Below are 21,200 nucleotides of genomic sequence, written 5' to 3'. Positions count from 1 at the left end.
ACAACAAGACTGGTCACTTTCTCTAGTATTTTAACTGTTACCAGCACAATCTCTTGGAGATAGTTAAGAAAGGTACTGCAGGAAGAACAGGCTACCGCAGTGAGAGAAGTTGTTCCACGTGAGTCTGACTTTTACAAGAAAATAAATCAAGCCTGTCTATATAGCTCAGAAACATTAGATGTGTCTATGATAACAAGTGTAGCAATGAGATGAGTTGCCTACTTTAGTTACGTTTCCCAGGCTTTTCTCTGGATATTCAATAAACACTATTTGCTACACCAACTCTTTGGCAATAACATAGACAATAGATTTGAGAAGTTGAGGGGGCTGCGTGCTCCTTGCGACTATCAGAGACTTTGAAGACATGTTGCACTGCTCATGAACTCTCTCAGCTCCTGATAGAAGACTGGGGATCTGAATCAATCTCACAAAAATCTTCCTGCAGGATAAAGAACTAGAAAAGCATGACATGCTAGATCCAGATGCTGTAGAGGCAGCTATCTTGCTTAGCAGGTTTGATGCTGCTACTCTCCTCTGTTTTCCTCGAGGGAATTTTGGTATTTCATCATAGAATAGAAAAGACTGGCCTGTGACCATTAGACCACCAAGAACGAATATGCCTATGTTTATCTAACAGTTCGTTAATAATGGCATTTTCTTAGAACGATACCCATGTTTTGCTTCCAAGAACAGTATCCTTTCTGCACACTTTGAAGTCCTCATTGATACCGGCAAGGAGAATTCGGTGTATAGGACATTATTAATACTTTTTTAATTCCACCTCCACTAGACTTAAATAATTACATCAGGAAATCATGGTTCTCTTCATCCACTTATTCTTGCCTGTCCTCTACTTCTGCAGTATATGGGTCAGTGTTTGTATGTCCGACCCTAGCATCGGCTGTACATTTAGTGGATGTGAATCGGAGAAAATGCCCTTTGTGGGTGCATCATCTAAGGTTGTCATTATATTGTTGAATGTCCCTTTATTTTAAGCAACCAGGCGTCTCAGTGACCTCAAAGTAATTCATAATTCCATATTATTCAAATGCCAAAAAACGTATACATTTTCAGTGTTATTACCAGTCCACTGGTCACGTTGATTCTAATTGAAACTTTGGTTTATATTGACAGCATCTGCGTGATACTAGAAGACAAACTGATGGTAGAAGACAAATTGATTCTAGAAGACAAACAATGTCAGAAATCTTCGGCAGTGAGAGTATTTACAGCGGTGGAATATTTGGGCCCAAAAAGGTAAGAGCTAATGGGAGCTGCAATCAGTTCTTTGATTTTGGACACACAGAAATGTTATGGGATGTAATAGGATGAAGTAACATAATAAGTATGCCTCAAGTGATCTGTATATCTTGCTACAGAGGATTATGAAAAACTGTTACGCTGTAATAGAAAGTGGCTCAGGGAAAAATACCATGGTTCATGGTGCAAATACAAAGTGTAGAACCTGTACAAAAATATTATCAACAAACAAACACATATTTATGTTTACATTTACATTATTTATATTTGCATTTCTTCCTAAAATCCTACAACAATAGTTCCTCTTAGTAATGTTACATCCTTAGACCTTTAAAAGACCTTTAAAAGAAACGGAAGAAAAATAGTAGAAAAACAGAAGATTCAGTTTCTATTATACGAGCCTTCCATCTCAACGAAGGTAATGCTCTTATCTAACCTGATTCAGGTTAAGCAGTAAGAAATCCAGAGATAAAAGGATGAACAAGATCAACAAGAACTATTATAAAACCTTTAACATCTTAAAACATTTTCAACTTCTTAAAACAGAAGAAAATAACGATTAAGTAGTTAATATTCATTGATTGTCAAAGATAATTCATTCTGCGTTTGGCCAAGAGGTCTCGCGTTGGCCATAAATTGAAACGCAACTGCATTATGGACTGTCTTAGTTCAGGCGAAGGTGACCTACACAAATAGGGTTCCATAGTTCTGAGCCTTTTCTCACCATAGCAGTCCATGTTTAAATGTTTATATACTGAGGAAAGTCTCCTGGTTTCAATCCAGTCATGTTGGTAAACTTTGCATTTTGCTCTGTCTGGTTTGGTAAGAAGAACTTTGATGGAAACATCTGCATTCGCCAAACTTTTCATAATGTGACTTGTCCGTTCACAGGCAAATATGTGTTGAGAGAAGAACATGTATGCTGATATCTTTCTTAGAACATTGTCTGCATTCGTTGAGATGAAACATTTTCGGATAAGGCACACAGACACCAGCTATACAAGGCAGTTAAAGAGATTAATCCCAGCTCATATTGCAGCCATGGACCCGGTACAAATTGTGGGAGGTGGAGAACTTTGCGCCAATATTTGGCCTCGAGTTTATTAAGAGCTGTAGTGGAGATGATGGATATGGTTCCTAAACCATACAATAGTGTTGGAATGAGTTTTTGGTTCCAAAAAATTACTGCCAAATTAATTGAGAATTTCCCAAATCTGTAAAAGATCAGCCTGGTCTGCGAGATGGCGGAGACCAATTCGTGCTGTATGATTTCCCATTGTGGATTCTTCTGGGGTGAGCCACAAAATTGCAATCCTAAATATGTATATTCTGTTACAATTTCCACTTTAACATTCTTGATATTCCAGTACATATGATGCGTGTAAGAATTGTTAGGAGCATATCTCAGAATTTGTGTTTTCTTATGATTAATTATCAACTCATTATTATCCAAGTACAATGAGAGAGCAGATAATAGTTTCTGCAGCCCTACTGGTGTCTTCGCTATGAGCACTAAATCATCTGCATACCATAATGCTTGGATGGGGACGTCAGCCATTTTCGGTGAATCCGAACAAATGTCTTCAAAGATGTGTTTAATGTCTTGTATGAAGAAATTAAATATCGCTGACACAAGTGTACACCCTTGTTTGAGGCGCTTTGCTGTTGCTATCGGTATTGAGAGCAAACCTGTCATGTTTAATCTGATTTGAATTGAAGTGTCAGAATGTAGGGCACATATAACATCACACAAAGTAGGTGGACATTCAGCTAGCATCAGTTTATTCATCAATTTGACTCTAGAAACTGAGTCAAATGCTGAATGTAGATCGATGAATGCAAAGAATATAGGTCGCTTTGTGGTCTGGGCTTGGGCTTTGAGTGCGTATAGAGTTAGCAAGTTGATTGACGTGCCAATTCCAGCAACAAAGCCCGATTGTTGTAGATCTCTCTGTTAGGACTTTTGAGGCCAAGCATTGAAGTCCCTCAAGACCAGTTTTGTAAGTAGTTTTCCGGGGGCGTCGAGGAGGGCAATGGGGCGATAATTATTTGGTACCGAGCAATAGCCCTTTTTAAAAAAGGGATGATTAATGACTGAAGCCAAGACGCTGGGAGTATGGTGGTTTTTAATATATCTTGAAAGATGCCATTCGGTATGACTACCCGTTGTTTTGGGTGCGCCTTGAACATAAAGTTGCTCAATCCATCTGGACCTGCCGCTCGGATTTTGTAGCTTTTTCAAATTAATTCAGCTACTATTTCCACATTACAGTCCAGATTCCAATACTATACATTTCTTTTCGTGTACTGATAATATTCAAAGTTTTTATCCGCGTATAATTTGCTAAAATGCTCGAGCCATTGAGATTCTGAGACACCATTGACTTGTGCGGAGAGCTGTTGATGTGAATTCAATGTTCCATGTTTGGTCCGAGTTCTTGTTTTTAATAGATTTGAGAAAACTCTCTCCATCAGCTTGAAAGGTGTTTGCTTTTCTTGCTCGTATATTGTTTTTATATTTACATTTAGCTGTTTTAAAGGCTCGTTCTTGTTCCCCGGTTGGTAAGAGTCGGATGTTGTTCCTTAGCTTTCTGTAGTTTGCTCTTACTATTTGTAATTCTTGATCGTAGGAATGTTGATGCTTTATGACAAGTGGACCCAGGTTTCGATCAGGAATTATATGAGCCTGAAGCAGCTGCACGTAGGAGTCAGAGTAGTTGAGCGCTTAATACATGGATAGTTGTTTATATAGCGAATGGAGTTCCGTGTCAGACCATCGAAACCGCGGTGAGTGGATGTAACTACTTCCTCTTCAAGCCAGTATAGCGCAAGGAGTTGGTGATCACTATTATCTTGTTGCATGACATCAAACCTCATTGCACAGTTGAAAATGTTGTTCATATAGATATAATCAATAATGCTGATGATGCTCCTCTCTTCCATGTGTATTGGGGCGGAATGTCACCAGGTAAAGCTCCATTGGCCATTCTAAAGTTGTGATCTCTCATGTACATTTCCCATCTTCTCACATTATTATTTTAAGGGTTCTCGGAGGATGTTAAGCATTTCAAGTTTAGATCACCAACTATGATTGTTTGTTGTATGGCAGGTGCTTTAGCTATTAGTTCTAATAAGCCAGTTAAAGCTTTATAAAAGGCATTATCTGAGATTTCAGCCGGGTTCCGATATATATTAATTATTGCTGTATTCTCTTTCGCTGTTGACACTCGAACGAGTTGAAGAAAATTATTCGTTGAGGCTCAAGAATGGAGAGTGATCCCAGCACTTGTTTTTACAGCTACTACGAGGCCAGAGGTTAGTCTACCTCGAGTAGAGGCCGCAGCAGAGACCAAAAGTACATCATGATCATCCCATGTCGGTGTGGATAACAGTCACGTCTCTTGAAGGTCAATGATATCAAAGTCATTTAGGTGATTATTCGTTGCTTGGTGCAGATGTGTGTGGCCCCGACAATTCCAACTTGCTAAGGAGATCTGTTTTACCGTCTCAGTCAATAGTGGTTATGCAGATCGGAAACATTGAGATTTTTCTGCAGTAGGACTGGTGTTGCCACAATAGGTACAGTGACATGCTGGTATAAGGATCTTGCTTTGTGGTTTGTCTTGATTTATATCCTTTACTTCATTTTGTTGATTGTTGCACCTCTCCGTGTCTTGTGCTATTGTCCATTTTGGCTTTCCAAGTGGAATTTAGCACTAAGCCTGATTTAATCTAAAGTCTGACAATAGACAAATTATGTTCACAAACAAATTCCACCTGGTCTATGTCACTAGAAGAGATGTCTCCTAATTCATTAATTTCTCCAAATACATTGAGTACACTCGAGCGACATAGATCATATTTTGGAAACGGAGCATCTCGACATTTCATGATCAAAGTATGGTAGTTTTGCATTGTTTTGTGTGGGATGTTTCTTTGTACTCTTGAGTCCCCTTGCTTTGGATCCTGTTTTTTTTTGCACACCATACTCCATGATTTGTTATTACACTCCGTGTGTGCATCTGCTTGCAAGGTGACTTTGTTTCTCATGTTGCCTTGTTCAGATGTGAGTTGATTATCTTGTGTCATCATAGATTTGGTCGCTGCATTTCTTGGAACGTTGCTTGTCGACATCTTGGTTTGAGATGCCGTTCCAAGGAAATTGTGCTCAGATTGCGATATTTTACACTGATCCAATGAATTTGGTCTTGTAGTCATTGGTGCAGCTTAAGATGACTTTAGAATCGGGCCCTATCCTTGCTGAGCTGTAGTTCGCTAGTCGATTGAAGGATCAGTCACCAGCGCCACGCTCCTTTCGGATGAAGCCGAAGTATTGTTAAGGAGGCGTGAAGAAAGACATTTCTCTGCCTCTACTCTGATCAATAAGGTTCTGAGTTCCAAGTCCAAAAGTTGGGTATTACTTTCTACCTCACATTTTTTTTTGTTTGCTCTTTGATCTCCACTTGGTCTACTGGCGCCGAGTTCACTGCTGATGAGTCAATGAGGGCCACTAGTGCATCCAATGGTGGATGATTCGCTGGAGTGTTTAGGCCAGCGGCTGCACTTACTGCTACTGCTACAGGTCTCGCCCCGGCGGTTGCACTTACTGCTACTGCTACAGGTCTCGCCGAGTCTGGGGTTACCATGTATTTATCCAGAGTGGCAATTTTAGTATTCTTGGTTGGCAACGTTCCGTGCTTTTTCTCCAGTGCCTGAGAGTTGGTACTTTGTATCTCTTGAGAATTGTTGTTGGTATGTTTGTTGGGTTTTCTGATTGGTAATTTTGTTTTGCACACTCTTCTTTTTTTTCCCTGTATTAGCAGCATGCGAGCCTCTAGGTCGTGCGATTGTAGAAACAATTATAGGCACGGTTTGTGATTGGTCCTGTTCATTAGAATGATGCAGCAGGTCTTCTTGTTGTTGCTCTGGTTCATTAGATGGATAAGATGGGTCTATGCTGATCCAGGAATTGATATTTGCCTGAGGTGGTCCATTGTCCTGTTCAACTGGGCGTATGATAGGTTGAAAAGCTGGGAGCCCTGCTGTTGCAATCTTCAAAGGACTCTTTATAAATAGTACTTCTCGTCTATCCATGGAGTTTGAACACATTACAGAGTCATCACTGTTTGTCAAACGTTTTTTGGTTTCAATCAAGGCTGCCATCCATGTCAACAGCTGCTGGATTTTAATTGATTGATGTGTGATTTTCTCTTCCAGTGAAGAGAACAGCTTAAACAAGCTGTTGGTGGTAGTATTCACTGATGGGAGGGTAATCTCTATCAGTGAGGAATGTTCCGTGTTTATTGCTTAGACTTGACACGGCCTGCCTCGGCGAGGGGTTGGTTGTGCATACGTTACTGAGACCGAATGAATGGATGAGTCCATTGGGCACCGAGCTCGATAATCCGGCGATTCCCGGTCGTTGCATAGGCTCAGTTCACCCACACTTGCATGGATCGAGATATCTGAAAGTACTGCACTCATATCTGAGAGGTCTGTCGCGATAGTATCTGGCGGTACGTTAGGTGTATTTGGCAGTTTCTTGGGGGTCTTTGCTACATTCAGTATCGTAGCATCTGACATTGTTTGTATCTTAGATGTAATTTCTTTACTTTGCAGTGATGGTACTGTCTCCATGGCAGTGGTTGCTGCCGTACTTGTGCCTGCTAATTCTGATAAGCACGACACACTTCTAGACTTGACTCTGTCTTTGTTAGTATCTTTCTCATTTCGGACGGCACAGAATGTCCAAATTTCTCCAGCATTGGATCTTTCATGGATTCACATGCTTTGAATATTCCCCGTCGTCAGGCTGGGAATCCCCGGTACATTATATAGACCCTTTCCCGTAGGAAAACTTTTTCGACGCTTATGCGTCCTATCCACCTCGTTTTGTATCATGCGTGCCCGTGCCGTCAGGACGTCATGATATAAATACAGGCCCCGCCCCCGCGCTCCCTCAGATTTCAACCGTCTTTCAAAGCAGTGGGATCTTCGTGTTACTACTAGTGATAACTAGATTGTTTTTTTGTCTGTTTCGCGTAAGCGAAGTTCAAATCTGGAGAATTATGTCTGGAAAGGCGTTATTTCGCCCATGTGCAACCTGTGGCCTCAAAAAGGTTTATGAAGGAGACGGCCACATGGACTGTATCTACTGTCTCCACCCGCACCACGCGGCGGATACATGTGAGATATGCCAGGGTTTCTCCCAAAAAACCCTTAAGGACCGTAAAAGAAGGCTGGTCGACTGGCTTAATGACGGAGCGGGTGCCTACCCGGCTTCGGAAGTTGGCTCCACGGCCTCCAGGAGCAAGTCGGAGCCTCCATCGAAGAAGGTGCGGCCAGCAGAAATTCGCCCTGAGGACAAGCATAAGGGGAAACATGCTGGATCCTCCTCATCTCATAAAAAGCCCTCCTCCTCCTCATCATCTAAGACGGAGAGGCTGGCGCTGTCTAAATCCTCCTCAGGGGACCGTCCCAGGTCTTCCGTGAGTCGAGAAGCTTCAGCCGGGAAGTCGGCATCAAAATCGACAACGAAGTCTAAAGGCTCGACGACGACGACTTCCTCGTCGACCTCGGTGTCGTTGACGATGCCTATTACCGTTCAAGCAGCAGCGGTTGGGATTCCTTCGTCGACGGAAACTCAGTCTATGGCTTGGCTGCCTGAGGTCTATGACCCGATCCCCCCTGAGGTCTTACTGCAGCCAGACACGGCCTGCTCGGCGGAAGGGGAAGGTGACATGGTTCTGCAGCCATTGGATTTAGGCTTACGGCCTTCCACGTCGACGACGACGGCGACGAGTGCGAGCGGGGGTATGGTACCTATATCATCCACGTTGCTGAACCCCCAGACAGTTTTGTCTCTGGATGTGCTTAATACTCTTCAGAAGCTACTACAGCGGCTGGATACCCAGTTCCCTCAACCTGGGACGTCATCGTCACTTCTGTCTGTACCTTCCGTCGACGAGCAAACTTGTACGGCTCGCTCGTCGACGAATCACCCATCGGCTCCCCAGGCGGTAAAAGATCGTCCTCGAGCTCAGGAGGAGGGTGAGTTGTCGGAGTCCGACTCTATACATGATGACTCTGGGTCAGACATCTCCCTGTCACCGTCGAGGGACCCGACATGGAATTCAGATGTAGAATTGGAGTCTACGAGGAGCCAGACACAGCCATCTCCCCCTGATGATGTGGGAGCCTTCCATGCAATGATGGGGAAAGCGTGTTCCGAATTCGGCTTGATTCCTGAGGAGCAGAGGAAAGACTGTTTCCTTTTTGACCATATGGGTCAAAGGAGAAAATCGGTATTTGCCATCCCAATCCTTGACCACGTGTGGCAAGAAGGTCTCAAAACGATGCGCCATCCGTTCTCGGAACCAGCCATAAAGGGACGGATCGAGAAAAAGTTTAAAGCTCCTGAGTCCACTCCAAAATGTCTAACATCACAGCCTTTGTCTGACTCGGTGGTGTCGGCGGCAGCAGCTAGGAAGGCCAGGGTCCAGCAGAAATGTTCAACGCCACCGGAAAGCGAGGCTAGGAGGCAGGACGCATTTGGAAAGAAGGTGCTCTCGGTCGGAGCGACGACAGTAAGAGCAGCCAATTCCTTAGCGATCGTGTCACGATATGATAGGGAAATGTGGCACAAATTAGCCCCTATCCTAGAACACCTGCCAGACGAACACCGAAAAGCAGCTATGTTACTGGTGCGGGACGGCGAGGAGGCCTCGAACCACGCTATTAATATCGCAGTGGACCTAGCAGAGTCTGGTTTCAAACAAATCAACCATGGAGTAGTGCTTCGTCGACAAGCGTGGCTCAAATGTACTACTTTCCGTCCTGAAGTACAGTACAAAGTCCTGGACATGCCATGCGAAGGGGAGCACCTGTTTGGCGAAAAAGTTGATGAAGCGCTGAAAGGGATGAAAGAAGACACGGATACTGCTAGGTCCCTCGGCGCCCTTCAAACGGGTAGAAATTTTCGCTCTTTTCGCCCTTTCAGAGGTGCTTCTGGAAACTCCCGCTTTGGAGCCTCGAGGGACCGTGGATTTAACAGGCCCTCGTACTCTTCACAAGGGTTCAGACGAGCGTCCCAGTCGGCACGTGGAAGCAGGGACTATCAAGCCTCCAGGCGGCGAGGCTCAGGTCCGTCGTCAACGAAGAACAAGCAAACCAGCAACCAATGACGGCCTTCGGAACGTCCTGGGGGGTCGAGTCTCTCATCACTTCGACCGATGGAAATGCATCACCAAAGATCGATGGGTCCTAGACACGATTCGCATGGGTCATGCGCTGCAATTCAAAGACAAGCCTCCGCGTCTTCCTCCTTTATTCTCGACACAGCCCCACCTCCAAATCCTACGACAAGAGGCGGAGCTTATGTTGCGAAAAGGGGCGGTAGAGAGAGTTCCTGTGGCACAGGAAGGCCAAGGAGTTTATTCCAGGTTCTTTGTTGTCAAAAAGCCAAACGGCAAATGGAGGCCCATTCTCGACCTGAGGGTACTCAACAAGTGGCTAAAGAGCCAAAAATTCAAAATGCTAAAACTCCAAGAGGTTATCAGATCGGTGCAACCCATGGACTATCTCTCTTCACTAGACCTTCAGGATGCTTATTTTCACATCCCAATACGCCCACGACACAGGAGATATTTAAGATTCGTCGTCGGGAGAAAGCATTTTCAGTTCAAGGTCCTCCCGTTCGGGCTCAAGTCCTCCCCCAGGACGTTCACCAAGTGCTTGGCCCCTATAGCGGCCCATTTAAGGAAGGATGGTCATCATGTCTATCCATATCTAGACGACTGGCTAATCAGAGGGTCATCCAAGGAACAAACACGAGACAGTCTACGAGCCACAATGTCCATCTTACAGGAACTGGGCTTCGCAATAAACTTCAACAAGTCCTCAGTAGAGCCTTCGAGGACCTTGGTCTTTCTAGGAGCGGAGTTTCATACGCACACAAGCCTGGTGAAACCATCCAGCGAAAGAATTCAGAAACTTCAAAACAAGGCGTCGGAATGGAGCGGCGGTACCAGAGTCTCTGTGCGCAAGTACATGTCCCTGCTAGGGACCATGTCGTCCTGCATTCCGTTAATAAACAACTGCCGTCTGTTTATGAGGCCTTGCCAGGAATTTCTAGCGGACCGTTGGGCACAGAGCAGAGGTCGCTGGTCCGACAGACTGGTCGTCGACGAACAACTAGTTCAAGCACTCGGCTGGTGGAAAGTGTCTACTCACCTAACGAGAGGGATGCCTCTACTGGAACCAGAGTTCCAAAAGACGGTGGTGACGGATGCATCGCTGAGCGGATGGGGAGCTCATCTGGATATGTTACAGGTACAAGGCCAGTGGTCTTTGCAGGAGTCCTCCCTGCATATCAACCTGCTAGAACTGAGAGCAGTGCGATGGGCTCTGAAGTCTTTTCTTCCGCAACTGAGGGACTCGGTGGTGCGTGTCATGACGGACAACACCACTACGATGTTCTACTTGAGGAAACAAGGAGGGACACGTTCCAGGTCCCTATCGACAGAGGCACAGAAAATCTGGCATTGGGCCCTTCAACACAACATACAAATCTTAGCATTTCACCTACCAGGAGTGAAAAACGTGGAAGCCGATGCCCTCAGCAGAGAAATGAACGAAGTTCACGAATGGGTGCTGAACGACCAACAACTTCAACAAGTATTCAAGGAATGGGGACACCCTTCCATAGACCTGTTTGCAACGAAGAACAACAAGAAATGCCATCAGTACGCAAGCAGATGGCCTCAGCAGGGCTCACTGGGGGATGCGTTCTCATTCCCATGGACGAACAAATTCCTGTACGCATTTCCTCCTTTTCCCCTTGTCAGGAGGACGTTGCAATGGATCCTCAGGTACCCATGTCGGGTAATTCTGGTGGCCCCATACTGGGCCAGACAAGTGTGGTTTTCAGACCTACTACACTTAGCGGCGGCGGAACCGATGAGATTCCAGAAGACCCCCGACCTTCTGTCTCGACAGGAGGGTGTCGTTTGGCATCACGACCCGGACAGCCTCAAGTTGACGGCCTGGCTCCTGACTTCGCCGAATTTGGTCGGCTAACGATTCCGGAGGACTGTCGACGTATCCTGCAAGCGGCAAGAGCACCTTCCACAAACGCCTCATACGCGTACAAATGGAAAAGGTTCTGTCAATGGTGTGAGGATCAACCAGGTTTGGCCCCGCAATCGATTAGGCCGGAACAGCTCCTTCCATACTTGCTGTTATTAGCTCAAATGGGCCTGTCGGTGTCGTCAATAAAAGTACACCTAGCAGCCATTTCCAGGTTTACTCGTCGACGGCACTCGGCACCATTGTTCAGCGACCGCCTGATTAAGCACTTCCTTAAAGGCCTCTTTCGGAGTTTCCCTCCAGAGAAGAAATTTCCACCGGAGTGGAGCCTCAATCTGATCTTAACGTCTCTTATGAAACCTCCGTTTGAGCCAATGTCATCATCGTCTCTGAAGTTTCTGTCGTGGAAATTGGCCTTCCTGGTGGCCATCACTTCAGCCCGACGTATCTCAGAAGTTCAGGCTCTAATGGTGGACCCACCATACTTACGATTTTTCAAGACCAAGGTAGTCCTAGCCACTAACCCACAGTTCATACCAAAAGCTCCTTCGGTGTTTCATAAACACTCTTCTATCGTGTTGCCTACGTTTTTTCCGGAGCCATGCTCGGGAGCGGAGCGCATGCTACACACATTGGATGTAAAAAGGGCTCTCAAGTTTTATCTTCATCGTACGCAACCGTTCAGAGAAACGAGACAGCTGTTTGTGGCCTATGGGTTGGGTGCTAGAGGAAAAGCCATTTCAAAGCAAGGACTTTCAAGATGGGTGTCATCTACCATCTCGTACTGCCATTCCAAGGCAGGGAAGCCTCTTCTACGACGGCCAAGAGCTCATTCAACTAGAGCAGCGGCATCGTCGACGGCACTGTGGGCCGGAGTCCCTCTAGGGGACATCTGCATGGCGGCTACCTGGGCGACTACACACACCTTTACCCGCCATTACTGCCTGTCGCAGCAACATGCCGAAGACACCCGGATGGGACAGGCGGTGCTTCGACACCTATTCCAGTAAGGTAAGCCCCGGCTGCGGGGTGGCATCCTGTGGAATTTATGACTGTATGTGGTCCGTTTTTTCCCTATGTAAACTATTACTGATGTATACATAATCTTAGGGAACGGCCTTTTGCGAAGAATGTATAGGGGTTTGCATGCACACCTCCTCTTGGGGGTAGTACTGCTATGTAATCTATTCAAAGCATGTGAATCCATGAAAGATCCAATGCTGGAGAAGGGAATAGTTTCTTACCTGTAACTCCATTTCTCCAGCATTGGTATCTTTCATGGATTCACATGCGCCCACCTGCCTCCCCTGATCATGCAAACCGGTTCCCCCACTACTTTGGGGGCCGAAATCTGAGGGAGCGCGGGGGCGGGGCCTGTATTTATATCATGACGTCCTGACGGCACGGGCACGCATGATACAAAACGAGGTGGATAGGACGCATAAGCGTCGAAAAAGTTTTCCTACGGGAAAGGGTCTATATAATGTACCGGGGATTCCCAGCCTGACGACGGGGAATATTCAAAGCATGTGAATCCATGAAAGATACCAATGCTGGAGAAATGGAGTTACAGGTAAGAAACTATTCCCATCTCGGTTAAGAACTGGCGTCTGTGATGCTGGAGAAAGCGTAATTACTTTTTAAAAATAAGTTTAACATGATCAGCCATATTTGCGTGTTGTTTTACTGGTGTGCTTAAGTTAGTCGTATTATTCGGCATGCTTGTTTTTAGCGTGTAAGTAGATCTTGACATAATAGCTTATACGACAGTGTAAGCAAAATACTTTTCAATGACAATGGGCCTCATTCCGAGTTGGGCGGTAAGGGTTTATGGGCACCGGTAAGGATACTGAGTTCCCTTAGCGGGACCCGCAAAGGACGTGTGGTCTGACCACATGTCTTTTGCGGGTCCCGCTGAGGGACCAGGGCGCTAATAAAAGGCCCACTATTTGCGGGCCCGTAATTAGCGCCTTCCCCATTCCCATTGAGCCCTATGGGGGCTCAAATGGGAATGGGGAATGGTCTACAGAATGGGGACTTACCGGGTCATCCAAGGTCGGAATGACCCGGTAAATCCCCATTCTGTCAGACCGGACCTGGGTTTGGAGGAAGCCATGGCGCTAATAGCGCCATGGCTACCTCCAAACTCGTAATGACCCCCAATGAGGCAATCAACAATGTCGTACAGCACCAGTCAATGCAATTTTCGCCCCACCACCCTTTCGCTCATTACTCAGCCCAGTACTTGTATCGCTGAACCGCGGCAAAGCAGTACTTCCGGTACTTGCTTGGATCGTGCGCGCTGGTGCGCGCATGCCCTTGGTTATATAGGTACAGCCCAGAAAGGGGTGTGTCCAAAGCTCAAAATACGCCTAAAACAAACAGAAAAGAGTGTAAATATCCTGCACCAATGTCCACTAAAGCGTATATAAAATGTTCATGGAAACACACCTCCAGAGAGCCTTTACAGACGTAATCCAGGAAAATAAATGTTCAGCAAGCAGAAAGTCCAACTGGAGCAAACAGAGTAATGCGGCAATGCGGTACGTGTGCGTGCGCTGGTGCGCGCATGCCCTTGATTATATAGGTACAGCCCAGAAAGGGGTGTGTCTACAGTTCAAAATATGCCTAAAACAAACAGAAACGTGTGTAAATAACCTGCACCAATGTCCACTAAAGCGTATATAAAATGTTCATGGAAACACACCTCCAGAGGGCCTTTACGGACGTAATCCAGGAAAATAAATGTTCAGCAAGCAGAAAGTCCAACTGGAGCAAACAGAGTAATGCGGCAAAGTGGTATGTGCGCGCGGGCTGGTGCGCGTCCGCCCTCGGATATATAGGTACAGCCCAGAAAGGGGTGCATCCAAAGCTGAAAATACGCCTCCAGGGGTCCTTTACGGACGTAATCCAGGTGAATAAATGTTCAGCAAGCAGAAAGTCCAACTGGAGCAAACAGAGTAATGCGGCAAAGCGATACTTCCACTTGTATTTGTATTGTTTAATGAGTGGACCTAGCTCGAGAGCAGCGGAGCGCTGTACAGAGTGTGGCTAGCCAGTATTTGGGCTGCCATCTTTTAACAATAACGCAGTACTGTGAAGTCTGTGTGTCAGTATGTGCGTCCATTGGAACTAGTTCTTGTTCAGGTGTTGTTGAAATAGTCATGTTTTGAGAGTTTTTTTCGAAATTGGAGAATTGTGGGGGCATTCCGAGCTGACACCGGGATCGAATTCCAGAGGGTGGTGGGTGCATCACAAGAGAACGATTGCTTGTGAGTCCTCTCTTTGTGAATGAGTTGTCACTGGTCAGTTTCCTGCATGGGGAGCATGTGCCACCAGATAGGTGGAGCTTAGCTGCCAGGTACGCTGATGTGCTACTAGTGACTGCTTTTTAGATGATACATGAAGTTTGAACAGTATACTTGGCTTGGAGTGGAAGCCAATGTAGTTTGCGTAGGATGGGGTAATTCGGTCAATTATCTGTGTTACTGTAATAAGAAATGCTGCAGCATGGTGGACTGCTTTTGGGGGAGCCAAGTAAGCAGATGGAAGCACTGTCAGGAGAGCATTTCCCACATCGATGTGTGAGACCACAAGGGCCTGCACTACAGTCTGTAAGTCCCACAGTGGGATGAAGGGTTTGATCTTTTTCCATGGGTAGAGAGTCTGAGCCACGCTATTTGGGCATGCGTGGCTATGTGTTTCTGGAAGGACAAGCCGCTGTCAATGGTGAACCCTAAGGATTTTGCTGAGTCTGAGAGTTGTAGATCAATCCTTCTAGGCGCTGCGAAGGCATCATGAAGTATGACACAGACAACAGTTTCAAGTTCAAATAAACACTTTTATTAACTTAAATGTCAGTATGGTTGAAGGCCTAATGTGCCCTACACTAAGGTGGGATTTCCCTACATAAACAAAACTAAGGAAAGTCTGAGTAAAAAAAGTCCCACTGAGGAATCTGTCTCTGTCCAAAATCGATGCTTGCCCTTGCTGCTAATCTATACAATGTGCTGGGAAGTCAGCAAAAAAAAACAATGTCCAACATAACGTCACCTCTTTCATCTCACTGCTTCCTTTCAGTTCCATTCCCCACGTTTTAGCCAATAGTTCCCTTCCCCTAATTCTCAAGTGAATAAATGTCTCAAGCCTCAGGGTGACCTTCCCCAAGACTTTAATGGCTGCAGAGCAAAAACATCCCTTATTCCTTTGGAGTTCTTTGCCACTTTTGTATAAAGTTCTTTGGCCCCTATTGTACTTTCTTTTATGATGGGTTTTCCATATTCAAAGACTGATTCCACTTGGATATAAAGTATTATTTGTTTTTAGTAGGCAGCATAGAATGGTTTTACTTGAGTTTGTAGTTCCATTTTACTTCTGACCATAGTATGTAGCAGTTCTGTTCTTTTGTGAAGTTTTCACCCAGTTCAGTATTCAAGAAAACATGGATGGCACTAAATTTGTTGTGTAAAAGTCACAAGTTACATCTGCCAAAGTTTTCATTCAGTTTGATATTCAGGAAAATGTGGATTGCACTCAATCCGATGTTCAATAGATATGGGTTGCACTTGTTAAGGTTGTCATTCAGTTTGATATTCAAGAAATTGTGGATTGCACTCAATACAATGTTTAATAGGCACAGGTTACACTTGTTAAGATATTCCATCAGTTCGATATTCAAGAAAACTTGGATTTCACTCAATCCGATGTTTAATAGGCACAGGTTACACTTGTTAAAGGTTTCATTCAGTTCGATATGCAAGAAAATGTGAATCGCTCTGTCGTGTGCAAGACACAGTTAAAGGAGCCAGGCCCCTCTTGTCATGATACCGGCAACCAGTGGGAAGCCAGGATTTTGGCGTATGCGCAGAGCTCGGAGCCATGAACCTCGATAGTTGCCTCGCAAATAGACATAAAGACAGTCATAAGTTATTCGGCTCTGTGCATTCATTTCCCTCCTGGAAGCTGTGTGCTTTGCAGGAGCCTTTTTCCAGACAGAACAATTGCAACAAGATTGGGATTCTTCATTTGATCGTGTCCCTTCATTCACACGTGTCAAAACAAAAACCTGCAGAGGCACGAGCTATACTTCGTCTCAGTCCACCTGCAAGATGTCATGGCAAGAACAAGAGCAAGGAGAACGGCATGAAGATGACATGCCAGATGCGAGTGCATTTTGCGGACCAGTGCCTTTTGACATGCAGGATCAACAATCTCTCGGACCACGGTATAGAGATGGCTGCAGCAATTTGAGAACTGCTTGGCAGCTCATGATGAACACGCACCTGATCGATTTACGAGAAGACTGCTCATAAATCTTGTGGGAGATGATGTAGAACAACACCTAAACCCCACTTTCCCACCAGATGAGATCAAAACTTATGCTGGTTTGAAGGAGGCGCTATGCACCTATTTCGATCCGCAGCGTAATATCAACCATGAAAGGCAACATTCAACACTGCATGCCAACTCACAGGCGAGAACATGGATGTGTTTGTGACTAGACTTCGCAAGCTGGTGACACACTGCGAGTTCCACACGTTCTCAAATGGAGAAGCGATACACGGCAGGATCATTGGTGGCTGCCTATCATCATCGTTCAGGAAGAAGCTGCTACGAGAGCCACCTCCTCTAAACATGATACTGGAGATGGCCAGGACAGAAGCATGCTCTGACATGCAAGCAACTCAGATGGAGAACACCAAAGGACCTGCAAGGGAGCAAACATATCAGGTAACGCAAGGGGGACGGAACCGCTACAACGCAGGGAGTTTTGCAAGAAACCATGGGCCTCATTACATGTTTGCCGGTCCCAGAACTACGGTACCAGTAAGCTTGCCGGTACCGTAGTTCCCGAACCGACAAACTACGAGTTGTGCTCGCGGGTGCCTTTCTGCCTGCCAGGTCGGACCTAGCGGGCAGAGCGGCACCGGTGAGCACAGTGCCGGTGCATCCGACCTCCCATTCCCATTCAGCCCTATGGAGCCGAATGGGAATGGGGAGCATCTTTTTTCCGGTGCCCGCAAATGGGCAATTACCAGGTCCAGTCGGGTCATAACCCATTGGCGGGGCCGGAAAATATGGCAAGTTTGGCAGCAGCCTGCCGGTTTTACCAGCACGGCTACCGCCAAACTTGTGATGAGGCAGGTGCTATTGCTGCGGACCCGTTTCCACAAGACCAGAGTTCAAAGTGTCCGGCGTTTGGACAGAAATGCACTACTTGTGGCAGAGAAAACCATCTGGCAGTCGTGTGCAATGCCCCTTCAAGCAGACCCCAAGCGCCCAACAATGCGCCCTTGAGGCAGGAACAAACTGCACGCAGCATTGATTGATTTATTGATTGATTTATTTATAAAGCGCTTTGCACCAAAGCGCTGTACATTGGAACAACAAATACACAGAAATAACAACAATTAACAATGTGAGCAAAATTTACAACTTGAATCATTCCAGAAAACAGTGTAAAGAGCAATTACCTGAGAGGGGGGAGGTGGAGTGGGAGTTGGAGTGTTGAGGGGACCATGAGAAGGATTGAATGAATGTAGAAGGAAGGGAGAGAGAGTGTAAAAGGAGAGGGGAGAGAGGAATTGAAGAGGTGAAATCAGGGGGGGAGGCGATAGGGCAGGGGGGCCTTCACGGAGGGGAATGGAGGAGAAGGGATTTAAGGGAGGTGCGAAATGAGGTGAGGGTGGTGGAAGAGCGGATTGGGAGGGGGAGAGAGTTCCAGTGCAGAGGAGCAAGAAGATGGAAAGAGTGGAACCGAGAGGAAGCGCAGGGGGGAGGGGGTACAGTGAGAAGGAAGTGGTCAGCAGAACGAAGGGAGCGAGAGGGGGAGTAGAAGGAGAGAAGGGAGGAGAGATAAGGAGGAGCAAAACCATGGAGGGATTTGAAAACAAGGCAGAGAAAGTGGAATTTTAGTTGTAGGTGGAAAGGTAGCCAGCCAAGGTGAGAGAGCGAAGAGGAAATAGAATCACGGGGGGTAAGGAGACAAAGGGTACGAATAGCAGAGTGGTATATGGATTTAAGAGGGGCAAGATGGAGAAGAGGGAAGTCCGAAGAGTAGAGTGGAGCAGTAGAAGAGGCGGGAAAAGATGAGTGAGGAGATTGGGAGTTTAGTAGCGTGGAAAGTGAGGGAGGGACGAATTTTGCGAATGTTATGGAGGTGGTATCGGCAGGAGCGGGAGGTGAGTGAAATGTGTTGCGAGAAGTTGAGAGAGGAGTCAAATAGAACGCCTAGATTGCGAGCATGGGTGGAGATAGGAAGATCAGAAGGAGGAAAATGGATAAAAGGGGGGGAGAGGAACGGGGAAGAGTATTAGAGGGGAAGAAAAGGACTTCGGTTTTATCGGTGTTGAGAGAGAGAAAGTGGGAGGACATCCAGTTCTTAATGGCCGTGAGACAAGAGGAGAGTTTAAGATGGATGTCAGGTGTGAAGGAGGAGAAAGAGAGAAAGAGTTGAGTATCATCCGCATAGAAATGATGGGAGATGCCAAAGGAGGAGATAACAGGGGCAATGAGGGAGGTGTAGAGAGAGAAGAGGAAAGGGCCAAGTACAGAGCCTTGAGGAACACCGTAAATTAGAGGGAAGGAAGGAAGGACTGGCCTCCCCATGAAACAGCAAAGGAACGGGCGGAAAGGTAAGAGGATAGCCATTTTAGAACAGGGCCTTTGAACCCGAAGGAGGAGAGAGTATGGAGCAGGAGTGGGTGATCGACAGTGTCAAAAGCAGCAGAGAGATCAAGGAGAATAAGAATAGAGGATTGCTTAGAATGACGAGCAGTAAGGAGCGAGTTGAGAATGGAGTTGAGAGCAGTTTCAGTGGAATGTTTGGGACGGAAGCCAGATTGAAAAGGAGGAAGGAGAGAAGAAGTAGAGACGAAGGAAGAGAGTTGAGAGTAGGCAAGTCGTTCAAGGATTTTAGAAAGGAAAGTCAGAAGAGAGATAGGTCTGTAGTTAGCAGTGAGAAATGGATCCGCAGAGGGTTTCTTAAGAATAGGAATAATCGTTGCATGTTTGAAAGCAGAGGGAAAGGTAGATGAGGAGAGGCAGGAGTTGAAGAAAGTGGTGAGGTAAGGGACAATGAGAGGGTAGATCTTAGGGATGAGAACAGAGGGGAGAGGGTCAGAGGGGGCGGATGTGGGATGGGCTTTGGATAGAAGGGAGGAGATATCAGAAGGGGAAACAGATGAGAAGACAGACATGGTGGAAGATGGGGGAGAGGGGGGAGGAGGAGAGAAGGAGTCAGAGAGGGAGTTCATTTTTTGCCTGAGAGAGATGATTTTGGAGGAAAAGTAGTTGGCAAAGTCAGAGGGAGAAAGAGTGGAATTGGATGAGGGATCAGGAGTGGGAGGAGAGAGAAGAGGGGAAAGAGTTTGAAAAATCCACCGAGGATGGGAGGCTTGAGACTGAAGAAGGTTAGAGTAGTAGGCAGTTGCAAGACAAGAATTGTAGAGTGCATGGTAAGAGAAGTAAGAGATTTGATTCGAAGGCGAGGGAGTTTTGAGCCAAAGTCTCTCGAGTCGCCTGAGAAGGCGCCGCATAGAGCGGAGATGTGAAGTAAGCCAGGGTTGAGAAGGTTTATGAGTAGGGCGGAAGAGAGAAGGGGGGTAGAGTTGGTCTAGGGCAGTGGTGATAGAAGATGAAAGGGAGGAGAGAGCATCATCGGGAGAGAGTAGTGCAAAGTCCTGTGAGATGGAAGAGAAGAAGAGCAAGTGTGGAAGAAGAGGGTAGGATCGAAATTACGCAGGTCGCGACGTGAGTAGATTGACAGGGAGGGATTAGTATTAGTGGAGGGTGAGAGGGGAGATGATGCCGAGAAGGGACACAAATACCCAACGAGATGCAGTGAGACATGTACGACAGATCACAGGGCGGTCTCCTTCAGCCCAGTCATCGGGAGAAAGAGAACCTCGCGACAATGCATACTTGATGAATGCGGTGACAACCTTGGCTGAAAGTGACGTTAACATGCCGATAGGATATCACCCGGCAAACTTTGTGGTTGACCCAGGTGCCCCCCTCAATATTATATGTGTCTCCAAGTACAAGAAGATGACGAATCCTCCCCGTCTTTTCCCATCAGAGTTGAGAGTATTCCAATGGGTAGCAAAGGGCCCTATGCGCAACCACAGAAAATTCTCCACAACTCTCTGGTATAAAGGAAGACATGCAGTCACAGAACTACATGTACTACAGGGTGAAGTCCAAAGGCGTAATTTGCTATGACGCCCTACCCATCTGAAAATGGATATTGCAGCTGTAGCCTACACTATGCGGCATGATAACTCCATTGTGCAGACTTTACCGGCGCTGTTCACAGATCTGGGTGCCTCAAAGAGGACATTGACAAGTCTGTCACTCGTGTCGCTCAGCACCCAAGGAGAATAACTTTTCACCTGCAAGCACAGGTGGAGAAAGACATACAATGCCTGCTTGAGCAGGACATTATTGAACCAGCCCGCTGTCCTACGTCCTGGGTGTCTCACATAGTGGCCGTTCCCAAAAAAGGCAAACAAAGCCATTGGATGCGAGAAGCATGCTGGAATGCACCTCAACAACATGATCAGTCTGCTGAATGGATCCCAGATCTTCTCGAAGCTTGACCTGAACAATGGATACCAACAGATAAAGATAGATGAGCAATCAAGGTATATCTCCACTTTTGCCACGCATAATGGGCTTTTTAGGTACAAGAGGTTAAATTTTAGAATCTCTTTCTCAGCAGAAATATTTCAGGAAAGCATAAGGAAGGTCATTCATCACATCAAAAACTGGTGTTCGGCGCCACACCAGAGAAGCACGATGAAGCACTACACAAGGTGTGTGCTGTGCTGATGTAAGCAGGACTAACACTGAAT

General features: G+C 46.2%; 1 protein-coding gene across 1 annotated transcript in view; it reads left to right on the top strand.

The window, feature by feature from the left end:
* The window catches only part of RGS22 (regulator of G protein signaling 22), a 1,706,064-nt gene that overhangs the window by 1,541,182 nt on the left and 143,682 nt on the right, over nucleotides 1-21,200 (top strand). Inside the window, exon 27 of the mRNA XM_069621432.1 lies at nucleotides 1,135-1,257. Within this exon, the coding sequence (XP_069477533.1) occupies nucleotides 1,135-1,257 (123 nt within the window). The remainder of the gene's footprint in view (nucleotides 1-1,134; nucleotides 1,258-21,200) is intronic.

This window comes from Ambystoma mexicanum, chromosome 5q, assembly GCF_040938575.1.
Source record: "Ambystoma mexicanum isolate Mex_15411 chromosome 5q, UKY_AmexF1_1, whole genome shotgun sequence".
NCBI classification, from domain to species: Eukaryota; Metazoa; Chordata; class Amphibia; order Caudata; family Ambystomatidae; genus Ambystoma; species Ambystoma mexicanum.
This window is presented reverse-complemented; position numbering and strand designations above follow the sequence as displayed.